General features: G+C 38.5%; 1 protein-coding gene across 2 annotated transcripts; it reads left to right on the forward strand.

Annotated features, from left to right (window-relative positions):
• The first annotated feature begins 1,041 nt into the window (after nt 1–1,041).
• HSPH1 (heat shock protein family H (Hsp110) member 1) lies at nt 1,042–25,787 on the forward strand. 2 transcript variants are annotated; one of them, XM_062567150.1, is made up of 18 exons: nt 1,042–1,350; nt 2,747–2,804; nt 6,068–6,208; nt 8,030–8,152; nt 9,343–9,442; nt 12,430–12,563; nt 13,056–13,300; nt 14,202–14,430; nt 15,462–15,568; nt 16,967–17,100; nt 19,652–19,857; nt 20,651–20,782; nt 21,523–21,660; nt 22,071–22,196; nt 22,733–22,840; nt 22,958–23,077; nt 24,237–24,398; nt 24,922–25,787. In XM_062567150.1, the coding sequence occupies exons 1-18, from the start codon at nt 1,244–1,246 to the stop codon at nt 25,120–25,122; spliced, it is 2,571 nt and encodes an 856-aa protein (XP_062423134.1). In that variant the 5' UTR covers nt 1,042–1,243; the 3' UTR covers nt 25,123–25,787. The 2 variants fall into 2 exon arrangements, with proteins under 2 accessions (XP_062423134.1, XP_062423135.1); XM_062567151.1 differs by lacking the exon at nt 20,651–20,782 and having other exon boundaries at nt 1,043–1,350.
• Nucleotides 25,788–26,354: the final 567 nt, after the last annotated feature.

Here is a 26,354-nt window from a genome sequence, read left to right on the forward strand (position 1 = left end):
TGAATAGCTAGGAGAAAAAAACAAATGAACATTATACTATTGTGGATTATGACACTTGACAAAAAAAAAGTCTTCAGAAGCACAAGTGACTGAGAGCATTTTTTTTAATTTGCTCTGTTGCTTTTTCCTAGTATTAACAGTAACTCAACAGGAAGTTCAATAAACAACTAATTATGTGACACCTCAGTCCATAAAAAAAAATAAAAACACACAAACCACAGCCCCCGTGAGCTAGAGGGCTAGGGATATTGTCACAGCTAGCTGCTTAGCTACCATGCTTCCATGCATAGAGGCTCAGCAAAAGGCAAATTCCCTGAAGGGGAAAGTAGAGCTGAGCAATCTGCTTTCTAACAGAGCACTACTCCACTGCATCAGCGGCCCAGTGGATCCCTCAGGCAGCCGCAGCCCGCTGCGCTGAGTGGCTGCCCGGCCCTGTGGCTCCCGCGGCCGGCGGGGCACGGCTCCACACCGCCATGGTTGAAGCACTGCGCACCTGGGCGTCGCCACCTCGGGGGCAGAGGCGGCCGGGGGAGAGGAAGAAAACAAGCTGAGGAGCAAGGAAGGGAAGGCGGCTAGAGAGGCAGAGCAAAGGAGGACGAGGAGACAAGGGGACGACGCTGCGGGCGGCGCCACAACAGTGCTGCTGCTGCTGCTGCTCCTGCTGCGGCGAGCTCTCCCCCCCCCCCCCCCCAGCGCGCGGCGCGGCGCGGCGCGGAAGATCCGTTTAACGTTCGCCACCGCGCGCACGCGCCAAAACCACCCCTAGGCGTTCCGCGCACCTCCCCCCGCCCGCCCTTTCGCTCCTCGGCCACGCCCCTTCCCGCCGTTTGGCCACGCCCCACGGCTTTGACAGCCCCGGTGCAAACCCGCCCCGCCTCCTCCCTTGTCCTCTCAGAGCCGGCGGCGTCCGCGGTCGTCATGAGAACGGCTTACGTCACAGAGCCTCGGCGCCGCTGATTGGCAGGAATTGTTCGAGAATGCCGCCGAAGGCGGAAACGGAAGCCGCACGTGGAGCCGGTGAGTGGTTGCCGCAGTTTCTGGAAACTTCGTCTCATTGTCATATTTAAAGCGGCGGTGCCGGCCTCCTTCCCCCTCACCTCAGCGCCCGGAGACGCCGCGCGCGGGACCGCCACCAGAGCCGGGGCCAGGCGTGGGGCTGGGGCGGCCGTAGTGCCGGGAGCGGGCAAGGGCCACGCGCAACTGCAGTGGGGGTGCGGAGCGGGCAGCCCCTGGCGGCGGGGCCATGGCTGTGGTGGGCTTCGACCTGGGCTTCCAGAGCTGCTACATCGCCGTGGCGCGGGCCGGCGGCATCGAGACCGTCGCCAACGAGTTCAGCGACCGTTGCACGCCGTGAGTGCGGGGTGGGGGCGGGAGCCGTTACCCCGGTGGGGCTCCCCCGCCGGGGGGAATTGGGGGGTGTTAGCGGTCGGCTCCGCGCCGGAAGGTGCTGGAAGCTTCCAGGCTGCCGAGGGAGGGGGCTAGGCCCGCTATGGGGTGTGAGGGGAAGCAGGCGACCCCCGCCGCAGTTAGCCCCGCTCGGCGTGCTGCCCTCAGCCGGCGCCCAGCGCCCGCACCGGGCTCCCTCACAACGGAGGCGGCCGGCTCCGGGGGAACTGAGGCGAGCCGTCCCTCGGGCGCTGCGGCGGCGGAGCCCCGGCAGAGCGCCGCCGCCCCTCGGCGGTGGGGGTATCATGCAGCAGACTGCCCACCTGGAGACATTGCTGAAGCCTGTCTTGAGGGAGCACGTCTTAACTTGGAAAACGAGGGCAGCTCGCAGTGGGAGTGTTTGTAAGCCTAATGGTGCGGCAGGCTGGGAAAGTATGTACTTGCGACGTGGGGACATTCTGCCACCCAGGGAATGTGATGCGGTGCACACAGGTCAGAGGAAAGTCTCTGTTAGCAGGTGGGATCTCCCGTGTGGCTGGCGAGAGGTAGTAATGGAAACGAAATCCTCAGCTTTGTGGTGAATTAACTTTTAAGGTTAGCTTGGGCTTAATTTTCTCGGGGGATAACGGGAGAAGATTCAACTGTAGGATTGCATTGTTTTCTCTTGTGTAAATGTGTATTGCTGCGGGCAGTTAAAACAGTTTACGACTTAGTAATACACACAAGTAAAATCTGTTTTGTAGTCGTTCTGTTGGTGATGAAGTTTAGCAGTCTAGTTTTTATTGAAACCATTCCCCAGAGTATACATGAGAGTATGTTGAATTTGAAAGTTCTAGATTTCATCTATTTTAATTTAGCCACATCAAAAAAAAAAAAAAAAAGGATATTTTAGTGCCTTGCGTGTCCCCCCCCCCCCCAAAAAAAAAAAAAAAAAAAAAAAAAAAAAAAGGCAGTTTCCCTACAGTAGGGTAGTTCAGTTAGCTGAGTGGATTTTCTTATAACTGCCTAGAGCAGTTTACCTTTATTCTGAGGTTAGATATAGAAAGCCTCAGGCTCAAAGCAAGAGTTTTGAAGTTGTGAGCAGCTGAACAGAAATGGGTAGGATGGAATCTGGATGTGACATCTTAACTAATCATCATACTTAACTGTATTTGAATAAGGCATTGTGAAAAGTCCTGGATTCAAGCCAAGACTTTAAAATGGCTAAGACTCTTACTGTAGTGTGTTACCACAAGCTGTAAGAACCTCACTTCAACAGAAACAGTTTCGGGTTTTACACAGTTGTAAAAATGTATCCACAGTGGTTCTCAGTACCATTTATTGTCAGTATGGTATTAATTAAGCTGTTGCTCTTTTTCAGGTCAGTTGTTTCATTTGGATCCAAAAACAGAGCTATTGGTGTCTCAGCTAAAAACCAGGTAGGTCATTTCCTGACATTTGTGAGTGGCAGTAGAACAGTTAGTGCAAACTCTTGTTCAGGTACCAGTGTCACTAAAATCAAATAATTTCTTCTTGTTAGTTAATCACTTTATTTTAGAAATGCTGTGCTATGCTGCCATGCTTCCTGCAAAGAATGCAAGGAGATGCAAGTTGTTTTAGCAAGAACATTACTACTTTCTATTTTATTAATGGTGGTATCTTCTGGTTGAACAATTCTTGTGACAACTTAATCATCAGGTTTCATGTCCTAATGCTTTTCTGCAGGATTTTCTTGCATTTGAGGGAAAGCGTTTTAAATAATGAGTATAATTTCTTAAAATTAGATATGAATCAACACTCCTGACCCAGATTTTTAAAGCTATTTAAGTACCTTTTTACCTTTGGTTTCTTTGGAAGATAAGTGCCTATGTGTTTGGTTTTTTTGTTTGTTTGTTTTTTAATGGTGTAAGTCTTCATTTTTGTTTGATTTAGCTGCCCTACGAGGGGCTTTAAATATTTCAAGTTATTTTGTAGTCATATTTTAATTAAAAAAAAATCTCAATTCTGACACATCTTAAAGTAACTAAATGCAATGATTAAATTCTCAAGTATTTGTAACCCCCTCTTTTGTAGGTTGTTGTATAACTACTGCCAGTATAGACCATGCATGCAGTCTGTGTTGAGCTGTGCAGACCTCTCATGTAGTAAAGGCACTACAATAGACTTACATGGAGAGAGCACTAAAGGAGAGGTTTTTTTCCCCCACTATTAGTTTCCCTTCTTAATTTTCAATAGCCAAGGGAATAAGAATAATTTGCATGTTCGTAAGCACATGTACATCTTCAGTTACAGATTAACATTCAGAACATTCAATGTAATGCAATAAACGTGGGTGGTTTTTCTTCTTGCCTTACAGAAATTTCATTTTTTATCATTACATCTGTTTATCTGTTGGCTTCCACTGTTTTAAGTCATAATTAATTTGTGTACAAAAATAACTTATTAGTCAAAACAAATGACCTAAATTCCACATAGATTCTCATGAGACTAACTGAAAGTTATAACAATATTATTAAATCTCTATTTATTAGGTTCATTCTATAAAATTCTGTCCAGAACTTCAAGTAAACTGAAAGTGGAGTAGATTGCCTCTTAAAATTGCATTTAAAAGTATGTATACTTGTACACAATGGTGTTGGTTTTTGCCTGCTTTGAACAGTTGCCTTCAGACTAGCTAGCCTTTAAGGGATGTTAATATATCAAGTATTTCATGCTTAATTGTCATAGCAGTTGAAACAAAATATTTTTACCAGAAGAAAAAAAATGTGAAACTTCAAAGGATGAAAGATTTCAGAGCATGAATTCCTCTTGTTGTAAGCCATCTAGTTTTATTGAACAGCTGTTGTATAGATCAGGTTTCTTTTGTAAATGTGGAAGTTTCTTGACTTGGACAACGGAGAGTTATATTCTTGGTGACTTGGATGTAGTAGCTGCATATATCAAGGAGGAAAATGATTATTTACTCGATTGAGTAATAAGTTTCTTAATTAAAAAAAAATCCTGACTAATGATTTCAAGAATGACTATATGTGAGAAAGCTCAGAATAAGCAGAGATGGTCTCTTACTTGAGCTAGTGATTTTTTTTTTTTTTAAGAAATTCTGTGACATATTAGGTAAGTCTCAGGAGCGCTGGATGTGAGTAGCAGTGTCTCAGTTAACCAACCATAATCTCAGCTTTCTTAATTATGACTAAGCAAGAAGATACTGAAACATGCTGGAGAGCTAATGTCATAAAACTGCTCTAAAAATATCTTAAGATTGTTCTCTTGGAAAAGGCGTTGTGTTTAATTCTAGATTAGGTTATAAAAAGCCACCAGAATGTTTGTGCTTCTCTGTCCACTCCATAATAATTATTTTTACATCCACATTCTTTCACAGTACAACTGTGAGTTACAGAGCATTCAAGTAGTATGAAGTTATGGCTATACAAATAATGAAACAATGCCAGGAAATGGCTTTGGGCACTAGAACTTAAATACTTTGTTATATTAAAGTATTGAAATAGCTGCTGGTATGATTCTGGCCTGTAGAAACTAGTATTCTCCATTGCAATTGCTGGACACTGTTTGGCAGTTAGAATAGGCTGGGAACTATTTCCGATGGGGAGTTTGTGTGACATCTTTTCCCCACACACATGATCTTGTTTGGAAGTTAGTGTCTAGTAGTATGGATATCGACTGCTTGTCTGTTGTTGGGGTTTTCCTGCTGGAGAACTCTCACAGAAATATAATTTATCAATATAAGATATAGTTTTAGTTCTTCAATCCTGCGATGGATAATTTTGCATGTAAAAAGAAGGTGATAGTTTCCTTTGAGGGTAGTAGAGGCAAGAAGTCTTCCTCAGTGTGTTTGTCCATTGACTTACTGCTGTGGAATCTGTTGATGCCTGCTTGAAATGATGCAAGACAGAACAATATACTTCTGTAGTTTCCATCCAATGGAATAGGCTTCATAACATTCATGATGATCTTTGCATATATATATGAGGTGTATGTCTTTTAGGCTGCTCTAGTCATCTAGAATGCTTCTCTGGGTTAGTTCTAGAGGGAGCTTGCAGTGTATTTCAACGTATACTTTAAACCGGCACTGGTTCCACAGTCTCATGTTTCTGCTTGTTATCATACTGTATCCTCCTTTGGTCTGGCCCAATAGTTTTTGTGGCTGAACAAGGGAACTGGACTGGTTTGAAAGTAACTCAGGAAAAAAGCCAGTAAATGCTGAACTGGATCAGGAGACTGGTCAGCTTGAAACTGAATGACTGAACAAACAATTGCTTGTACATAATGTAATGGGGCAAAAAACCTGACTGGAGGTAAGATGGCTAGGATTGTGGTGCTAATTTGTAGTCATGGGAAGTCAATGATAGCAAAACTGGCTTCTATCTGTAATTATTTGAACTGCAACTAAATTAGGTTTTACAGTATCTACTACTTTAGACACCTGTTACTGCTCACCTGATTGCTTCAAGATTTTAGAGCTACTAGTGTAATGTAGCTCTGACTCATTCAGGTCTCCTGCAATAAAGAGCTAGGATGGAGCTGTGGTACCAGATAGCAATTACATGTGCTGTTGAAATTAATGTAGCAAGTAACCGAAAGGTCATCCTAAAACTTAACTGGTGCTTGGGGTTGTATAGAGCGATGTTGTACATTGGAGGGTGATCAAGAATAGTTTTCAAAATACTCTGTTTTTTCTTTACAGCAAATTACTCATGCCAACAACACAGTATCTAACTTCAAGAGATTTCATGGCCGTGCGTTCAATGATCCTTTTGTTCAGAAGGAAAAAGAAAAGTTGAGCTATGATTTGGTTCCTATGAAGAATGGTGGTGTTGGAGTAAAAGTAAGTTTTGCAGTACAACTTCCCGGTTTTTTTTATAGCCAAATGGAAAATTTTACATTTCAGCATTTAATCATAGAAATCTAGGTTTTGTTTAATTTCTAAAGGTTTTCTTTAACCTTTCTCATACAGAGGAGCTGTTGTATGAATAGCCAACTTCATCTTTAAATGATATATATTAACTGTCAGATAAAACCTCATTGCAAGTACTTGCTCAAATATAAGCTTCCTTGCTGACAAATTGCATGTGTAGATCAAACATTGCAGGGGAAAAACTGCTAAGATAGTTACATGGTTATGTGGCTTTACTTTGAAGTATTAACCTTTTTCTGTCTCTCTTGCATGGAATGCATTGTAACATTCTAATTACATAGTTACATACTCCTCCTCAAGTGGTAGGAACTCTAAAATCTTAGTTACAAGTGAGTGACTACTTTTTAGTGGACTGTCTGGTATCCTGTAAGTTAGTTGCAGCAGGTGTTCAAAAACAGTCTTTACAGCATAATACAGGTTTGTGCCTTGCTCATACTACAAGGAGTTTGTTGGAACAATGTCAGCTCTTTCTAGAAAAGAGATGCAGTTACTAACATTAGATTCATCTAAAGAACTGTATAAAGATACTAGTAATGACAGGTTTGCTGGCATAACAGACTATAATGCTGCTTTCCAAATAAAGGCTCTAGCTTAGGGCTGCAGGCTTATGTTTTCATCTTTTCTCCATGCCTTGAACTGGACTGAACTGAACATGCCTCAGAACTTCAGTTTAAATCAGGCTAAGTAATGAATAGATTGCATAAGAGATTATGCGTTAGACTGCATTTTCTGACTGGAAGTGTAGTCAAGTTTTACAAAGGATGAGACATGTTTTTGATGCAGATTGTGACTTGTGATAACAGTTACACACAAACTAATGTTTTCCTTTAATTGCAATAAGTATAGATGTATTTTATTGCATAAGAAAGTGTGGTATTGAGAGAACAGTGCTACTTGGTATTTCTTTTTGTTCCTCACTTCATTTGGAGAGCAAATGAGTGTGTTTTTCTATTGAACGGGATGAGGGGGGAATAGATTTAGTAAATAGCATTCAGTAGAACTGAGGTATTTTGTGACCAGTTGTTTCAATGAAACTATAATGCCCTGTTGTTGTTTTTCCCAAGTTGAAATGATGTGAATAAAAGGCAAATACTACTTTAAGCATCAATCATAAAATATTCTTTCCCTTCATTATTGGCATTTATTGTAGTACACAGAAAACTAGTGATTCAGTAGTAATTTTTAGGAGGGAGCAAGATGAGAATTAACTTTTTATTGAGCTTTATATCTTAAGCTTACAGTTTTATATGTGTAAGGTGAAGCTTTTATGTGTAGCTCTTCATTTTAAAATTACCATCTTGGTGGTTAGGCTTTTAAGGGAGAAAATTTCAGGGGTGATGATCAGCATGTAATTCCATACTTTTCTGCAGTTGTCAGCAATTTTCAAATGATGGCTGTTTTCGCTTTTTTGGCTTAGTACTGTGGGACCTTGTCTTATTCATGTTTTACACTCATTTCACTTTCTAAATTACTTGAAACATTCAGCCATTTTCTTCATCTACAGAGATAATATTGTTCTTGATGCTTAAGTCTGTGTCAAAATAGTTACTGCTTCTGTAGGCACTCGAGTAGTAAATTAAATTGTAGAAGTTTTATAAAGGGCTAATTAAGCTTTTGGGGATTGAAAGAGTATTAGGCAGCAGCATGTCCAAAGATGTTAAATAAGTTTTTCTCCAGCTGAAATTGTGGAATTGTTTCCCCCCCCCCCCTTTTTTTTTTCTTTCTATCCAGGTCATGTATATGGATGAGGAGCATATCTTCAGTGTGGAGCAAATTTCAGCCATGTTGCTGACTAAATTAAAGGAAACTGCAGAAAGTAACCTGAAGAAGCCAGTAACAGACTGTGTTATTTCAGTAAGTAACTATAATGTAAAGGAACAATATATTTTTGAACTTCAGCTATTGAGGGCATTCTGTTTCTATTTGCATATAGTGAAAAAGAAACAATATAAGCACTTACAAAGAGATTAATCCTAACTAGCTTTAGAGCTTTAGACTTCAAGAAATCCCAGGCCACTTCCCTATTCTAGTCCTTGAACTACTTCATGAACTCATTTTCTTGATGATGTCTGAACTTCAGGGCCCAAGAGCATTTCTTGGATCCACGTGTGTACCCTGCTACAACTAGATTCCATGTCTGAGCACACTATTCAGTAAAGATACTTTTGTTTATCAAAGTATGCCCTCTGGTAGCTGAGAACTTGAATAAAAATAGGACAGAAATTAATCTTTTCAGTAAGGTAATTTTTTTTTTCAATTTATGTCTGCACATGAAGGGACCTCAGATAACGAACAGTCATTCGATTGCAGTGCTTAAGTGTAATTCACCTCTGTGTACCGTGTCACTCAGAAGTTGTTGCATCTAGGAATATTTGGCTCTGTTATTAGAAGAATTTGTTCTCCAGTCAGAAACTGGAAAGTTAGTGTCTTCTAATGATGTGGTTTCAGTCTCTGAGGACATCAGAGGTCACTGTCCAGTACCAAAGCTGTAGCAAGTTTTCAGTTATATACTCCTTCAGAATCTCTTACCATTCTTTCCCCTCCCCCCCAAGTCACTTGGTCACTTCAGCCAAAACAGATTCTCTTTATGCATATTATCCGTTGTTTCTTTATACCTCTCATCTATAATACTGATGTACTTTTTTTTTTTCTTGGACAGGAATATCTGAACTAACTGTGACTGATTCTTCTATGTCTTTCTCCGTAATATCTCTGTAATACCTGTTTGCATACTTTGCACTTGCAATTCAAGTTCTGCTTTCTTGCTCAAGTTCGTACTGTTTGTATAGAATTTCATTTGCTTCTTGCTACTGGTGTACTAGTACTGTTGCACCAGTGTAAATTAGCTGATGTTAGCTTAATTCCATCTGCTATGATTGAATAGAATATTTCAAACCTCGATTCAGTACAGTAGTTACGTTAAAATCTTGTAATGTCTTAAAGATGTAGAACAGACACTATTCTTAAATGAAAATTTTAAAATGAACGGTATTTTGCAAACAGTGTTTTGGAAATAACTTTCTGTTCTTACTGGCTTTTTTCAGGTTCCGTCATTTTTCACAGATGCTGAAAGGAGATCTGTTCTGGATGCAGCTCAGATTGTTGGATTAAACTGTCTTAGATTAATGAATGACATGACAGCAGGTAAGTATGGTAGAATAACAGTTTCTGCAAACTTGTGTATGGTAAAGGTACATTTAAGTACACTAAGAAATAGGACCGGTTTTAAAAATCAGGCACTACGAACAAATTTGTTCAAAACAGTTGTTGCTCTCCTCTTGACTTCATCTTTCACATTAATGTCCTCTGTATGCAAGTGTAGATGACTTGAAGCTTTAGTGATAGTTATCTTGCTGTGTGCTTACTTAAGAGACATCACACATGCCTAGACTATTGATCCATTTAGTTTAGTGTCCAGATTTCAGAGGGAGAAACCTTCTAATGAACAGCTATCAGATTAAACACTTTTGAAAGAAGTTTCTTGAATAATCTTCATAATTTAATATTTTAAGAAGTTTTGTCTGTGTAATTGTGGGTTTAAAAAAAAATTAAATACAACTTTTAATCCTCTTTGCTGATGTGTTCAGGACACTTAAAAATAATTGGTTTAAAAAAAACAGTTTATCTGGTCTTTCTAAAAGCAAGTCTTATCCTAAGTCTTCCCAGGTTTTCTGTATGTGTTTGAATCAGAAAAGTTGGGAGTGTTTTGTTTTGTTTGAAGATACAGGAACTTTCCCTATTACAATTTTTGGTGAACACCAGGTGGATTCATGTTTCTGAATCATTTTTTTTAAGAGTAAAATAATCTTAAACATCCATTGATACATTGATATTTTCATGTTTTCTAGAATTATTTGCAGATACATATTTATGGTAAAGTGTAGAGTTGTTAGTGAACTTTGCCATTTGATCAGTATTAAGATTTTTATATTGAACACACTGTATTTACACTTAATGAGGAGCAAGCCTGACAATATAAAAATCGAAGAGCTTAGTTTCTCATTTGTATAGCAAAAAGTGCTATAGAGAGCATGTGGCAGTTTGATTTCTTGAGCTGGGTAAGTGTGGATCCCACAGTAGATACACTTGTATCTCATGCTTGTGTGTGTAGTCCTCTGAGCTGCAGTATTCAGCAGGACTGCGTGTCTCTTGGATGTAGAAAGAGGAGGAGCAGAGACAAATGTCCAGCTCCCTGCTTTAATGTTCAAATCTCATTTTTAAAGTATTTATAAAGAAATCCATCTCCACAAAAAAACACTTAATTGGGCATTCAAAAAGAACCATTTCAACTTTTCAACTTTTTTTTTTTTTTTTTAAGTGAAAGAGAGGTAACCCTTCATGCCTCCTTTGAAGATGACCTGTCATGATGGACAGTATGGCCAGCTAAAAGCCTTACCACAGGGGTGTTGTCATTTTCTTTTTTGTTTATTTGGCAGAACACTTGCATCAGCTCAGTTTTTGGCCATATGTGAACCTTAAACTTTTCAGGACTTCTTAGCAAGGATCACTAGAATCTTTGCCTTGAGATGCCTTGAGTATGCAGGAATGCAGATAAGCTCTTTTATATCCTTAGCACCACCAGCATATATGTAGCATATCGCACTTCTCATTTTGCTTTCCTGGCTTGAGGGATGAATAAAAAAATGTTTTCTAACATTTTAAATTTAAGAATCTTTGATAATACCTGTGGAAAGAGATCCTGGTTTATAATAGGACAGAAAAGCAAAATAGTTTTCCTTTCCTGTCATAATAAAAGGCAAGTACAGCTGCTGCCTTGTGCTGTGATTATGAAGTTATGCTTGTAAATTCGTTTTAGCCCATATACAAAGGTATTGTATTCAGTCTGAATATAAAGTCAAGAATAAAATCATTAAATGAGTGGTCAGAACAACACACAGTTCCAACCAAATGTAGATCTCAAAGATGTAGCACTTAGATATACTACATAAAATAGAGCTTCTGTTCTTTATTTAAGCACTTGTTCATGACTTGGCCGTAGGAGGGACTACTGTTACACTGAGAGTGGTTTTTTAGATCCCAGAGAATCCACGCAGGTAAAAATGAGTATGCCAACTGCAGGGAGACCTTTATTAAACTCCAGAATTTGAAAAACTCTAACCTTTCCTCAGTGAGAAACCAGGCTGTCCTTGTTCCAGATGGTCTGGAACTACTGGTTTTGATGTGAGAGAGGGGAGCCAGTGTTGCATTCTTGTCACGTAAGAAATTCGCTGACTACAAAACCTTGCTTTTTAGAGCACTTATTCGCAGCCTTCCTTACAAGTTTCTTTAATGCTCTAATTCTCTTGCTTGATAATGTGACCTCTAACCTGGGCTGTTATTTTCCACATGAGATTTTTTTTATCATACTCAAATGTCTTGCACATTCTGTCTGTTATTCCAGAATCTCAGCCTTTCCTACACTGAGGTAGCTGAAACTCTGTAGGCTTTCATTTTTAGTCTGTTACTGCGTCAGCCTCATTCCTAGCTTTGACTTTACTCTCCATCCAGGCTGCTGCTGTAGAGTTTCTGATGTGTCCCTGACTCTGTCATCCTGTGTTTATATGCTCCATTTGCTCCTATTTTATACTTCTGGCGCACTTCATGAGCTGTCATTGCCTGATATTCTCTGCTTAGGCTGAGATTCTTCCCTTTGACAAGCCTCTGCTGCCTGTTCATAGCATTCTCGGACAAAACCTTCATGCCTGTGGTACTCCTTGTAAATGCAAAACTTCTTCTGAACACTGAATTTCTGATACCTAAAAGCTTAAACTGAGCTATTCATAAACTGAGATCAAAGTAAATAGCCCCCCAAGCACCCCAAGCAGGGTCCTTGCTGCTTAGACTTGCAAACTTAAGCATTTGGGGATAGAGCATATACATGATTAAGAGTTTTTTTTTTTTTTTTTCTTTTTTTTTTTTTTTTTTTTTTGCTTCTCAGATTCTAGGGCATATATTAACAGGGTAAAACTTCTGTATAGGTAAGACCTTGCATAGATATATTATGTTAAGTACAAATCTGTTTTTCTCTTGCTTTTTTTTGATACTATAGCTAATATCATCCCATTCTTGTGAACATGTACTTGGAGACTCACTAAAGATTGCAATGATAATATCTGACACTTGTTTTACAGTGGCTCTGAACTATGGAATTTATAAACAAGACCTTCCAGCTCCTGAAGAGAAGCCACGGATAGTAGTGTTTGTTGATATGGGACATTCTGCATTTCAAGTATCAGCCTGTGCATTTAACAAGAGTAAACTAAAGGTAGTAAGACTAGCTGAAAATAAAACTCTTTATGAAACATAAAAATCAAATAATCTGTAATTCTACTTTGCTTAAATAAATTCAGAAATAATCTAATGCATGTGCAGTGGCAAAGATGAAAGATGAAGACAACTTTTATCAATGCCTTCCATTAGAATGGTTTTAAGCAGAGGATGTAAATTGCTCAGTGTATACCAATATAAGGTACACAGTATGGTTGGAATTACTGTTTTATCTAAATGAGTAAGTGTTACTGCTTAGATTGTGGCTGCTTAGGGTTATCATTTAGTTGTTTAGGCTTACATCAGCCAAAAATTGGTCTTCAGTTTAACCATGATGTAGCTGGTTAAAATAGAGCCTGTATGTTGGAATGTAGGCTGACATGTCTCCAACTTCTTTTTGGAAATAAAGGCTTGCTGATGTTGGAAGACTGCTACAACATTTGATTTTTCACTGAGCGTAAGACTAAATAATTGTGTTCTTTCAAACCAGGTACTTGGCACAACATTTGACCCTTTTCTAGGTGGAAGAAACTTTGATGGAAAGTTAGTAGATTACTTCTGTGCGGAAATAAAAGCAAAGTACAAACTGGATCCAAAAGCTAAAGTTCGAGCTCTTCTTCGTCTGTATCAAGAGTGTGAGAAGCTGAAGAAACTGATGAGTTCAAATAGCACAGACATTCCCCTAAATATTGAGTGTTTCATGAATGATACTGATGTATCTGGAAAAATGAACAGGTGAGGTCTAAGCCAGGCAGTTGCTTTGCTGGCCACATTTCTTAAACTGCTTCTTCCCATGTCCTAAAGACTTTTTTGTGATAGAGGTCAGGGCAAACACTGAAGAGCTGTGGCACTTTCTTTTAATGCTAGAATAACTAAGGCTAAAATGTAATGTTCAGCTACCTGAGCAAGAGATGCACTGTTTGAGTGTAGTAATGTGTGCAGGATAAGCATAGATTCTCTTAGTAGAATGACACATTCTTAAAACCATAGACAGATGCGTGCAAACCAGACTGGTGGGATTGATTGGACTTATAGGTGTCCTCTATATTTTGGTAACCTAAATCCCATACCATTAAGATAGCAACAAATGGAACTTTTTCTATTTTTACTGTATTGTGGATATTAACAGAGAAATGGAGGATAGAAACACTACTATTGGAGGATGAGTTGATTATGGTGCAGTGTAGATAAGGTCTTTTTTCTTTTAAAACACATGTACATGCTCATAGCCACAACTTCATTTGTAATTACTGCTAGTCTTGTAACTCATGTCTAGTGACTGTTTAGTTTCCAGTACTTAGGGAATAGGTTTCTATAGTAAAGGAAGCTCCAGTGCTTTTTGTATTCTTACCAGTTACCTCTGTTCAGAGGCAAAAATACAGCCCCTGCCCAAACAATACTTTCATCTTGCAGTTTAATTGATTAACTTCATTGATAACAGCATAGGAAACTCTGTAGATCAGCTGTTCGTGCACTGCTTTGTCTGTTGCTCAGTCTGCTCACAGGTGCTTAATCTTAAGTCTGTTGTTGCAATGTAGTTAACAAATCTGGCCAGAGTCAGTTTAGAAACAAAAACACTAGGAAATCATAGTAGTGAGATAGACATATTTTGATATAATTTTATTCTGTTCCTTAGATCTCAATTTGAAGAACTGTGTGCTGACTTACTGCAAAGGTTAGAGGTGCCTCTACTTTCATTGATGGAACAAACACAACTGAAAGTCGAAGATGTGACTGCTGTAGAGATTGTTGGAGGAGCAACCCGCATTCCTGCTGTCAAAGAGAGGATTGCTAAATTCTTTGGCAAAGATGTCAGTACAACATTGAATGCAGATGAAGCCATAGCTAGAGGCTGTGCTCTGCAGGTACTGTATTGGCAACCCTTGAGAATCTTTACGCTTCTGGGAGAGCTAGTGAAGTGGTTAGGAGAAATGTTAGAAGACCACAGAAAAGAACCACATTAAGAGTGGTTCCTTTAAAAGCAGATAAGGGACAGTTGTTCACTAGTCTGTTTATGGAACTATGCTTTTAGAGTTCATAGTGCTCTTCTATAGTATGTTATTTTGTTTAAAGTACTACTGTTCAGTGTATTCCATAAGCAGGCCACTCTTCTCTTTAAAAGAACAGGATATAGGAATCTTTAAAGAAAAATATAAGTTGTCAACCTAAGAGAAGAATTTCTCATCACCAAAGTGTGTAAAAAGCCTCTATGTAGAGCCAAAGACACTGCAGGCCTGCATTTTCTGGTATCCAACTTTCCATCCATGTAAAACTGACTTTTATTCTACTGTTGTCTTCATGCTTCCCTATTTTTTTTTTTACGGTTTCCAGTCCAAGTGGATTATATAGATGCCTTTTTTTAAAGGCAAAGCATTCCTTTCTCCTTCCTTTTCTGCTTTACTCATTCTCTTATTTCATTCCATCTGCTTTGTCTTGTTTCTTTATCCCATCTTACTAATTGCTTTCCATCACTCGCAGTCAATCCTCAAGAGAGGAAGAAGCAGGACCTGTAAGACAAACACTGTTTCTTTTAGGGCTAAGTAATGCAGCACTTCCATTCTTTGCAGTCCTATTTCTTTAGACTGTTGCATTTTTACAAAGTATAGTAAAAATAAAAACTGACATTCTTAGATTAAACGTTGGAACTAAGAATAATTGGGTTGTCTTGAGAGTGGGCCAAATGTCCCACTAATCCATAGAATGTAAACACTTCTATAGGAGATTTTTGTTTTCTTAACAGATTTCATTAAAATCAAGCAACTCACCTAACTCCATTTTAATAAAGCCAACACCATTCTCATTTTCCCCTGTTTATAGAAAGATGCTCTAATGTATTGTGAGGGGCAGGGAGCGGAAAGAGCAGTTAACCAACTGTAACACGTCTGTTTTCTTTTAGTGTGCAATTCTTTCCCCAGCTTTCAAAGTGAGAGAATTCTCTGTGACAGATGCGACACCATTCCCAATATCTCTATTGTGGAACACAGAAGCTGAAGACACTGAGGGGTAAGTAGCTCAAAATACAGTTCTCGGAAGATTTTTGGCCTTCAGAATTCAAGGATAATGTCCTTGGTTGCATTTAAATTATGATCTTGGCATTCTGATGCAGAGACCGTGTAGGGCCTCTGTCAGAGTCTAATGGCAGGATTCTGTATAAAAGCATAAAATTTTAGCCATAACAATCCTCATATATTTCAAAAATAAATAAATTACAACTTCAGTAAGCTGTCAGTCAATGTCTTGTTTCCTTATCTGCTTGTCTGGTTTTTTGAATACAAAATGATCTATATGAACTGTTAGATTCTGATCACATTTTCCTTCTGTTTTTTATTCAAGGTCGTCTTAACACCTTTCTCAATTACTGCTTTAGTAGGAATGTTATGCATTACATAGCTTCTGTGGATACTGCTTGTCTGGCTGAAAGCAGAAGCAAGGATTTAACTCTTCTGTGATTTCATTGACTTGTAAGAGAAGAGGATTTCCTGCAACTGCAGTGTCTTAAGACACTTAGCTATGGCATTGCGCCACTATTAATTATGCCATGCTTATAGGAAATGTGGTTCTTGCTGTTCAGGATGTACAGAGATCTAAATTCATCTTTTAAGAAGTTATGGAGAGTAATAGAGGGACCTGTCCTTTTCCTGTGTTCTCTGTAGTTCAGCCTTTAGTCTTTTGTCATTTTCTTCTGTGGGGATGCAGAACCTAATGCTTGATAGGTGATAGATTTCTGACTGCACACTGTAGGTTTGCATTTGAAGTGAAGCACTTATTTTCTCACACTTAGGTTACTAGACAAGATCCTGTCATAGCTGGAAGATAAAAAATTAGTTGGAAATTAGAATCAGACTGACATAATGTGGGACAGAGCCTAGAGAAAGAACAGAAAACTGAGATGTGAGATTTCTCTTCCCCCCCCCCCCCACACTTCTCTCTCCTCTCTCTGCTCCCTTGTCATATCAGGGAAGGATTAATAATCTGGTGTCAGGGTTTTCAGCTGAGCTATAGAAGGCAAATAAGTAAGGAATTAGCAGGGCTATAATTATTTTGAGTCTAACTGAGGAAGGGTGCAAATTATGATTTAAATTGTACTCAGAGCTTGGAATAGTAACATCTTCAGAGGAAACAAATTTTGCAATTCTGCTGATAGTCTGTCACTCAACTTTCCATCTACATCTAAACTTACTTGCTTCTGAGACCCAAATCAAAATGAGTGGAGTAGGGTAATTTAGCATTAGTACGCAATGGTAAATCCTCCCCCCCCCCCCCCCCCCGTCTTGCTGAATAGTAGCAAAGACTCTTGGAAATGCCCAGAAGGGTAAATTTGTCAAAGCAGTGTGTTGACCCTAAATCAGAACACTTCAGCTAAAACATTTTGCTAAGACTGATGTTATCCCTTGTTTATAGGGTCCATGAGGTGTTCAGCAGAAATCATGCAGCACCTTTCTCCAAAGTTCTTACCTTCTATAGGAAGGGTCCATTTGAGTTGGAAGCTTTTTATTCTGATCCTAATGGAGTCCCATATCCTGAGACAAAAATTGGTAAGTAATTATTGTGGAAATGTTGCTGTCTCATATTGCTTGGTATCAGTGTTGGTCTTAAATTAACTCTGCAATAGTAACATGCTGCGTTGTGTTACAGTGCAGATGTATGATGGATATATATTTAGTCTTCTATGTCTGGAGGACTATTTTCAGCAGTCCCATTTCATAGGTAACAGTGTGGGTTTTGCCTAGCTTCAGAAGGTGCCTCAGTGTGATGAACAGATGAGGAGGAACTGGAAAAGAATGACAAGACCTAAAATGGGACTATAATTGCAAGAGATGCTTCTTAGCTTCCTTTAATTGTCTTTTCTACCTTTCATTAAAGCAAGCTAGGAACATTTGAAAAATACCTTCTGTATGTAGAAAACTTAAGTATGAATTACTAGTAGCAGTGAAATGATAAAACACTTGAATTATTAGTTACTGCAGTTTTCTGTACATGGATTTCCTTTAATGTTGAGTAAGTTTTAATCAAGACAGCCTGAGCTAGTGGCAACTACAAGACTATAGTAGTGATTTGAATTGCATTGGTAACATTTATGAGCAGCTGTTTCTTATTTTTGGTAAATTAAAAATTAGTTACAGAGTTTAGAATGCAGAGAGATTGTGATGGTAACAGGCCAGTTAAATACTTGCTCTTGAGTTCTAAGCATGGAATCAGATGTTGTATGTTTACACAGTAGGATTAAGATACAAGTTTGTTACTGTCAAGTAATTGCTTGGTTTTGTTAGAAAGCTTAACAGTTATTACACTTTATTTTTTAAGGTTGGTAGAAGGAATGACAAATCTTTCTTCTCAGGAATAAGTTTCTCTTCTGTTTTCTTCTGTTTTGTTTATACCCAAACTACCCACTGGTTAGGTATTTCGCAATACAGCTGTTTTGTTAACAGTACACTTACATTATAGTATATCAGAATGCTAGTATTAAAGATTAGTTTTTACAAATACTTTGGAGGTGATTGGGAGACTACATAGGGCAGAACTATGTCCCTCTGATTTACAGATACTTTGGCTAATATATAATAAACTGCAGTTACCTATAATTATTGTTCTAACAGGAACCATCAATTTTTTTTCCTATTTTGAAGTAAATGATGTGGTTGTTTCACTGATGGTCACAGAAGTCAAATACTCTCTTAGAAACCATCAGGGCATTTTGTAGTCATAGAAACAACAGACTTCCATTTCTGTAACCATTATTGTGAAGACCAATAGTGGGATTTGTCTGTTCAACTTAACATAACTTTAGCAAATGAAAAGATGTGTAACTGCTGGTCTGCAAATTAAGCGTTGAATTTCAAAATCAGATTGGCTTCCACTTGCCCAGCACTAACTCTTTACTCAGAACAGAATTGTTAATAGCTCTAATGAGTGAGTCAGTACTTGAGATGAAGCTGTCAAAAGAGAGGACAGGTCACAACACCACTATTACTGGTGCAAGAAGGGATTACAGTCTTCAGTCTCTAAAGCAGGCAGATAAAAGCTCATACGCATGAAGACCAGATCCATGACAACAAATGATGCATGTGAGAGCACGTATATTCATCCTGTGCTGAAATTAATTGCTACTTAACAGTTACATGAGCACCATAATCTCCAGGTCACTGTTTTGGTGATAAACATAACCATGTAGTAGGCAGAAAAAAAGCTTGCCTACTTCTAAGTTTGTATGAAGGAGATCTGACTTTTCATATGCTTCTGAACTAGTTGTCTGTCTGTTTCTTACTTTCACAACACTTATTTCAAATATTACGGGGGTCACAACTACAAATTCTGCCTCAGCAAAACATAATGACAGATTTATGTGGATATTAGAAGCTGAAAATGAAAAATATTTACGCTTCCAAAATTACTGTTTCTATACTGGATAATAACATGCATTAAAGATATTTGTTAAAACACTTGCATTAAACTAAATCTTCATGTAGTTTTTGTTTTATCCCATTATTGCATTACAGACAGCATGGCTATAGGATGGTGAGCTTTTATGTTTGGTATTTATTCTACATTACTGGTGTCAGGAAAACCTACCCTAGATGAAGAAAAGCATTCTCCATTTTGAGTTGTACACAGAAATGTGCTAGTATTCAGCCAATTTTATGTCTTCAGTAGTATTAATTTCATTTTGGGGACTCAGATTTGCCCAGGTAGTAAGGCATCTTAATGGCTTTTAGAACTTACTCTTGATGTTCAGCTAGATATGAAAAAGCATTCAATTTTGTCTTAGATTTGTGGACTGAACTTTACAAGCCTAAAACCTAAGGTGAAAATGTGTTCTTTAATATTAGGCACAGTTAGCATGGAGCCAGAAATACAGGCTTAAGCTGCAGTGATACTTCTAGATTTCTGTCCCCTCCAATTAGCAGTTTTGCTCCTTGTGGAGTGCCCTGGTGAGAAATTAATGAGCTATGAATTTCTCAGGTTCTATTGGCATGATCAAATACATAGAAAAAGCATTTTTGTATGAAAGAGGGAGGTATTTTCCTAACTCTATAATGTTACATAGTTAATGCTGTTATGTGAATATTTTTTTTTGTTTGTTTGTAGGTAGGTACGTTATACAGAACGTGGCAGCCCAGAAGGATGGAGAAAAGTCTAAAGTCAAAGTGAAAGTCCGTGTCAATACTCACGGAATTTTCAGTGTGTCCACTGCATCCATGGTGGAACCAGTTAAAACTGAGGAAAGTGAAGATGTCACTGTCGAAACAGAAGTAGAATCTCAGGACCAGAGGCCTCCTGAAAATTCTAATGATGTGAGTTGATCTTTTTTGTGCATGAATGTCCTTACTGATGAAAGTGCATTCTGCTGTTAAATACTTAGGAAAAGTGACTTTTTTTTTAAGGAGGAAAAGTGAGGTTAATTGAGATGTACAAAGCTGTCAGGAAAAAGTGTCTTTATAAAAATGGGAGTTTAGTGCTGCTATCCTGAAAGTGTATTTCAAAAATCAATTGTAGGGCCTGCTCAAAAAGTGCCAAGTTAACCTCCAATATAGCCAAAAGCAACAGGGGGGTTACTTGAGGGTGGGCTTACTTGCAGCTGCTGTACTTATTATCCGTGTGCTCCAAATAGGAGGATTCAATTTGGATTATTAGTCATCTGTGCTCTGTGTTGAAGGGGTTTGTTTATAATCCTGCATATTAGTCAAGCTTTGAAACTACTTGTGAAAGGGAAAACTGGATTGTTCTACAGCATTTAAGGAAGGGGGACAGTGGGGGAATAATGCAGTATTGTTATGGTAGACTTTGTTTTAATAACTTTCTGAGGGGATGAGTAAAATAAAAGCTGCTTTCAGTAAGAAAAAGTGGTAACACACACGCAAGGTTTAGTCTGCCAGCTGGGCACTGGCAGCATTTTCACTAATTCTTTCCGGACTTTTGCCTAGTTTGTATCTCTGTTAGTTACAGCACGTGTGTGTCTGCATGTGCACAGGATGCTTTGTAGGGCACATTGTATATAGTATGTGTGTCAGAAGTGAAGTGCCCTATAACTTTTAAATACAAGTGCACATGCCTTCTACATCCTTTGTGCCTGGGCTTTCATTTCAGAAAAATATCCAGCAAGAGAACAGTGAGGCTGGAACACAGTCCCAGGTACAAACTGATGGTCAGCAAACGCCACAGTCTTCCCCTTCATCAGAACCTCCCTCTGAAGAAAACAAAATCCCAGATGTCAAGAAAGTGAGTGACCCTTTAACTCTGTTGAAAATGTTATACTCTATAATGGTGGCATTTAAAATGGTAACATACTCCAGAAAAGTAAGGAATGTGGTGCTCAGGACCTCTTTCATTTCTGTTCTTGTATTATGAAAAATGATCTGTATAGCTTCTAATGATTCCCCCCCCCACCAGAGTTTGAAAAAAATCCTACATGGAATTTCCTCTCTATCACATCCCTGTCTTTATGCAGTGTTACACAACTAGTTGGTCTGGGTTGCAGAAATTTCAGTTTGTTCAAAAGATGTTAGAGGCCAAGCATACTAGACCTGCTGAGAGATGGTGGAATTGGGGATTCTTAAACCTAAGAGGAAATAATCTATGTGAAAATACGAATCTGCATGATATTGCTGCTAGTTTGCTTTTATATGGATGGAAAATGCTTTTGTCTAAAGTCCTGCCACTGTCACCATCATTAGTGAAGTGCTAAGCTACCAATGGGCACTTCTGTAAAAACTGCAGATAGGCCATATATCTGGGAAATGCCCTTCCTGTTGCTCAATACTGTCCATTAATGGGCTGTAAACAGGCTAGAATGAGATGTAATCCTTGAAAGGGAAAATGACTTAAAAGCGTATATTGAAAATTATGAAAGAACACAGAAGATCTGTGCATGTTCTACCCAGGAATGTTTCTACCCATCCAAGTGTTACATCATCAGAAAAGTCAGGAATCTTACCTTATTTTTCTTCTCTCCAACTCAGACAAATGAGAAGAAAGGTGATCAGCCTCCAGAAGCTAAAAAACCCAAGATAAAAGTGAAAAATGTGGAACTGCCTATTGAAGCTAACTTGGTTTGGCAGTTAGGAAAAGATCTCCTCAATATGTATATTGAAACAGAGGTGAGTTAATGTGGCCTGGCTGCTTTCTTGATCAGTTATTTAACATTTCTCTGCTTTTTATGGCAACCTGTTATTTTTTAATATAACTCCTGAATGTAGACTCTGACACCTAATTTACTGTGAGCTAACGCACTGTCCACATAAATGTAGCTGACAAATGTTAATCAAAAAGAATGAAGCATCATCTATAGCGATAGTCTTATAAACAGCATTCCCTGATCAGATTGCTTCAAGCTATTCAATCTAGAGAAGGACATCCTGTTTTTTTCAGATGAATATCAGGTGTAGCTATCAGAATGTTAGCAGTTACATGAACCAAGGCCTCTGTGGGATTATTAGTTTCACCGAAGCTATGCTTTTTATGATACCATTTGAATGTAGATATTTCACTAAAACTTTCTGTTATGCAGGGTAAGATGATTATGCAAGACAAACTGGAAAAAGAAAGAAATGATGCAAAGAATGCAGTGGAAGAATATGTGTATGAGTTTAGAGACAAGTTGTCTGGACCATATGAAAAATTTGTTTGTGAAAAGGTAGGTTATAGTTTCAAGAGCTTATCTGAAAACATTATCATCAAATATATATTCTGTATTTCTTGATGAAGCTTTATCATATCCATCCTGGAAATAGCTGAAAATGGTTACTTATTTGAATGATGGCTGTGACTGATCAAGGTTCTGGTTTTGCAAATAGTGTATATCCCTGAGAAGAAATTTTGTCACTAGGTAGTGAAGTTATGTTTCCAGATAAAGTTGGTGATTAAAAGTGGAAGCTGCAAAATAGTATCTATAACCAAAGGCATGAATTAAAGCCACACTCCAGGCACTGGCTGAATCCAAGGCGACCAGTTGCAAATAAATGCTACCTATATTGCAGACTTGTATTTCCCAGTTAGGAAGCTGGTAAGAATGTAATTGCCTTAACTAAGCAAAAGCTGCAGTAGAAATGCAGTTTCCCTTCAGGAAGCTAAGAATAATACTTACATTTAACTGTCCTGTCTGTGTAAGACAAGCAGAGTCAATTAGTTTATATTTTGATGCTGAACATATTGAATTATATTGACACATAGGATCTGCAAGGATTCTCTGCACTCCTAACAGAGACAGAAGGCTGGCTGTATGAAGAGGGTGAGGATGAAGCTAAGCAGGTATATGTAGACAAATTGGAGGATTTAAAGGTAGGTCTGTTTGTGTCCCCAAAAACCAAAATTTCCAAAATACCACAAGAAACAGTGTTAATGAATGTTAGTGAACTGTGTAATGCATAGGAAATGCTTTTTTTTTTTTTTTTTTAGAAATTAGGTACTCCAATTGAAATGCGCTATCAAGAAGCAGAAGAACGACCGAGACTGTTAGAAGAACTGGGACGCAGGCTCCAATATTATGCTACAATAGCTGGGGAATTCAGGAATAAAGTAAGTGCCCTGAAATATGTATCTTCTACCACACAATTTCACTGAGGCCCACTAGCTGGCAGAAGTTTCAAATTCACTCTCAGGTAATCTGCATGTACTGTTGTATAGGTTATGAAGTTTAACACCACAAATGTCTCCCAGTACTTGGCTGCAGTTGCTCCATACTTCTGTGGATATTTTCAGGCTCAAAAGGGCATTCTCATAAAAAGTGAAGGCTAGACTGTAGTCCGATTTTTGATCTTTTAAAAACTAATCTGGCTTATTTAAGGTGTATGTTACAGGTGTACATTCCAGTTTTTTCAGGAGCAAGAATGGATCTGGTGCCATGCTGAGAAGCATGAGTATAAAAGACAATTAAGGATAAACTAAAACATACAGTATGTTATATATATGATGTATCCTTTTTTTTGTCAATGCCACATGAAAATCACTTTCTTCACAAGCATGCCTGCCTCTGAATTTAGTCTATGACTTTCAGCTTACCAGTTTAAATAGGGCAAGCTCATAACACTCAAACTAATTAAATTTTACATTGAAACTTGCAATAGAAACAATTGTCTTCACAGCTGTAGATTTTAAAACCGTTTTTATTAACTGAATCATGCAGTAATATTACAGCATCTTGAAATAGCTAACATCACTGAATATAATAGGTTTAATATTCAAATCAATCTTCTGAATTCACAGTCAAAATCATAGGTTGTGTTGCTGGGTAGGTCCTTCCCCCTCTCTGTTAGTTATTTGCATAACTGTTAGTATGGCACAGTGGGGAATGCTCCCAAAGCTGAGTTACTCTAAGTTTCCCGTTTCTGCGTACAGCAGAATGGCACCATCTTAACATAAGATGGCCAAAGAGAGGGCAGGCTTTCCTTTAGCAATTCAGTTACAAATGTCATGTTATCTTATTGCATGACCTGTTCGTGAAGCCTCCATTCCCTTCTGTGAGCTATTTCTCTTGCTTGATTATCAAAGGAAGCTGTATTTTGACGTTTTGATTTCTTGATGTCTCTTGCTGTAACAGATCTGGCTTGTTGCCAACTTCTGTTTATTTTCAATATCAATGAAGATGATAAATTGTAATTAATTGGAATAGCCTTTTCAGCAGAACTTGACGCCAGTGAACTTGACATTAACTAATACAAAACATCTGTATTTTCAGGATGAAAAATACATACATATTGATGAAATGGAAATGATGAAAGTAGAGAAGTGTGTTGGTGAAATGGTGGAGTGGATGAATAACGCTGTAAGTGCACAGGCTAAGAGGAGTTTAGATCAGGATCCAGCTGTGCATTCAAGTGAAATTAAGGCAAAGCTACAGGTAAGTACTGAAAAAAACCTAATTTTAGAGGCTGGTGCTAAAGCTAGACTGACCGGTTGTTTTTTGTTGTTTTGTTGTTTTTCACATTTAATCTTACTGCTGCAGTGTTTTTGAAGTGTAGTTAGAAAGTATGGGTAGCATGCACTTGAATAGAAGGTAGAGGAGTTCATAAAATACTGTATACAATCCCATGGGGCTATAGACAGTATACATGTCTCTGTCACCTTGAAAAGTTGGGTTGTTTTTCAGTACTATTGGCAGGTACAGGATAGTCTTGAAAGACATGCACAAAATGAAATGTTAAATGAAATACTTTGTCTACAGAACTTTTATATAAAGTAAATCAGTTATTAAAAAGTAAATCAGTTAAGTTATTTCAGGCTGCAATCTGTACTTGTCAGTTTGGACTTGGCAAGCAAGTAAAGAGACAAGTTTCAGACAGTAACGAGCACAGGACTCTGCACACTGAAGCCAGTGGGTCCTTAATATTTTTCTGACCATAGGTCTTTCCTCTCTCTTGCAGGAGTTGAACAATATCTGTGAGCCTATTGTAACACAACCAAAACCAAAAGTTGACTCTCCTAAGGAAGAAAATCCATTAAATGAACGGAGTGATTATAAAAATGAAGACATGGGAGAAGATGACAAAAATTCTGAAATGCCTCAACAAAATGGTGAATGTCATCCAAGTGATCAAAACACCATGAGTATGGACTTGGACTAAACCACTGCACTTGCAAGTTATTTCATCCCATGACAGAAGATAGTTTTGCTGTCTTACGTGACAGGGGCAGGGTGGGGGGGATGCATTGTTTCAGGAACTATTTATATTTTTTTTCTTAAAATGTGTCTGGAATATGCTGTATTATGGGAGGAAGAATAATGATAGTGGTAGTCATGACTATCCTAAAAGGAAAATTGCCTTGGTAACTTTCAGATTCCTGTGGAATTGTTAGTTCATACTAAGCTTCTGTGCAGTATTAACCATTTGTATCACTAAAGATGAAAAGAAGCCCTTGCTCTGAAATATACTGCTCCTTCAAGAGGTGGTAAACAAAACCTTCGTAGGCATTTGTAGATGCCAAGGTAGTTTTCTTTCATCTGGTCATCTAATTGGGTATGTCAATAAAAAGCCAGTGTCTATCCCATTCATAAGGACTCTCCAGAAAAAAATCCTTCTGTTCTGAGGTCTTTGATTGCAGTCCAAAGCAGTTAATGGATAATAAGATGGTGAAATGTGTTAGTAGCATGCAGAAACACTTATGTTTCGTCTCTTGCTAAACAATACATTTTTCTTGTGGGGTACATAAAATGAAGGAAATGCTAATCCTGTTAGTGTTATTGTGAAGCCTTTTAATGAGCTTTAAAATAAAGTTCATTTTACTGGTATCTCCTGACTTGCTGCTTTAACTGTTTTCAGTATTTCTGCTATAAGTCAGTACCGTTTTCACTGTTGATGGCAGATAACCAAGGCCACTACTGTGCATTCCTGTGCATGAGTCCTAAAAAACTGTAACTCCCATACTTAGCACAGAACAGTTTGTGTAGGAAGCGGAAAGTAATAAATGCTTAACCAAATAGACAGATCTTTCTCTTCTCTGCCCTAAAGAATGAGGACACCTGAAGGAACCTAGAAACTTTACAAATGTAAGGCATGTGATAAGATGTAGAACCCTGTAGCTTAGAGACCAAAATCTCCCGTTCAGAAGATGATGTTAAAAACTGATTAACATCAGTAACTGGTACAATTTCAGGTGAGCTAAAAGGGCAAAACGAGTTCAGTTCATTTTAAGCAAAGACTCTGGTTAGACCTTGATAAGTCATTTAAGAACTAAAAAATTTTCTCAGCTGAATCTCAAGTCTATCAAAGAAAAGCTTATTTTTAGGTACAGGTAGCAGAAGAATGTGCTGAAAGAGGTAATTCATATGCTCTGATGTAGAAATCAAACTATACTA

The sequence above is a fragment of the Rhea pennata genome, chromosome 1 (assembly GCF_028389875.1).
Source record: "Rhea pennata isolate bPtePen1 chromosome 1, bPtePen1.pri, whole genome shotgun sequence".
NCBI lineage: Eukaryota > Metazoa > Chordata > Aves > Rheiformes > Rheidae > Rhea > Rhea pennata.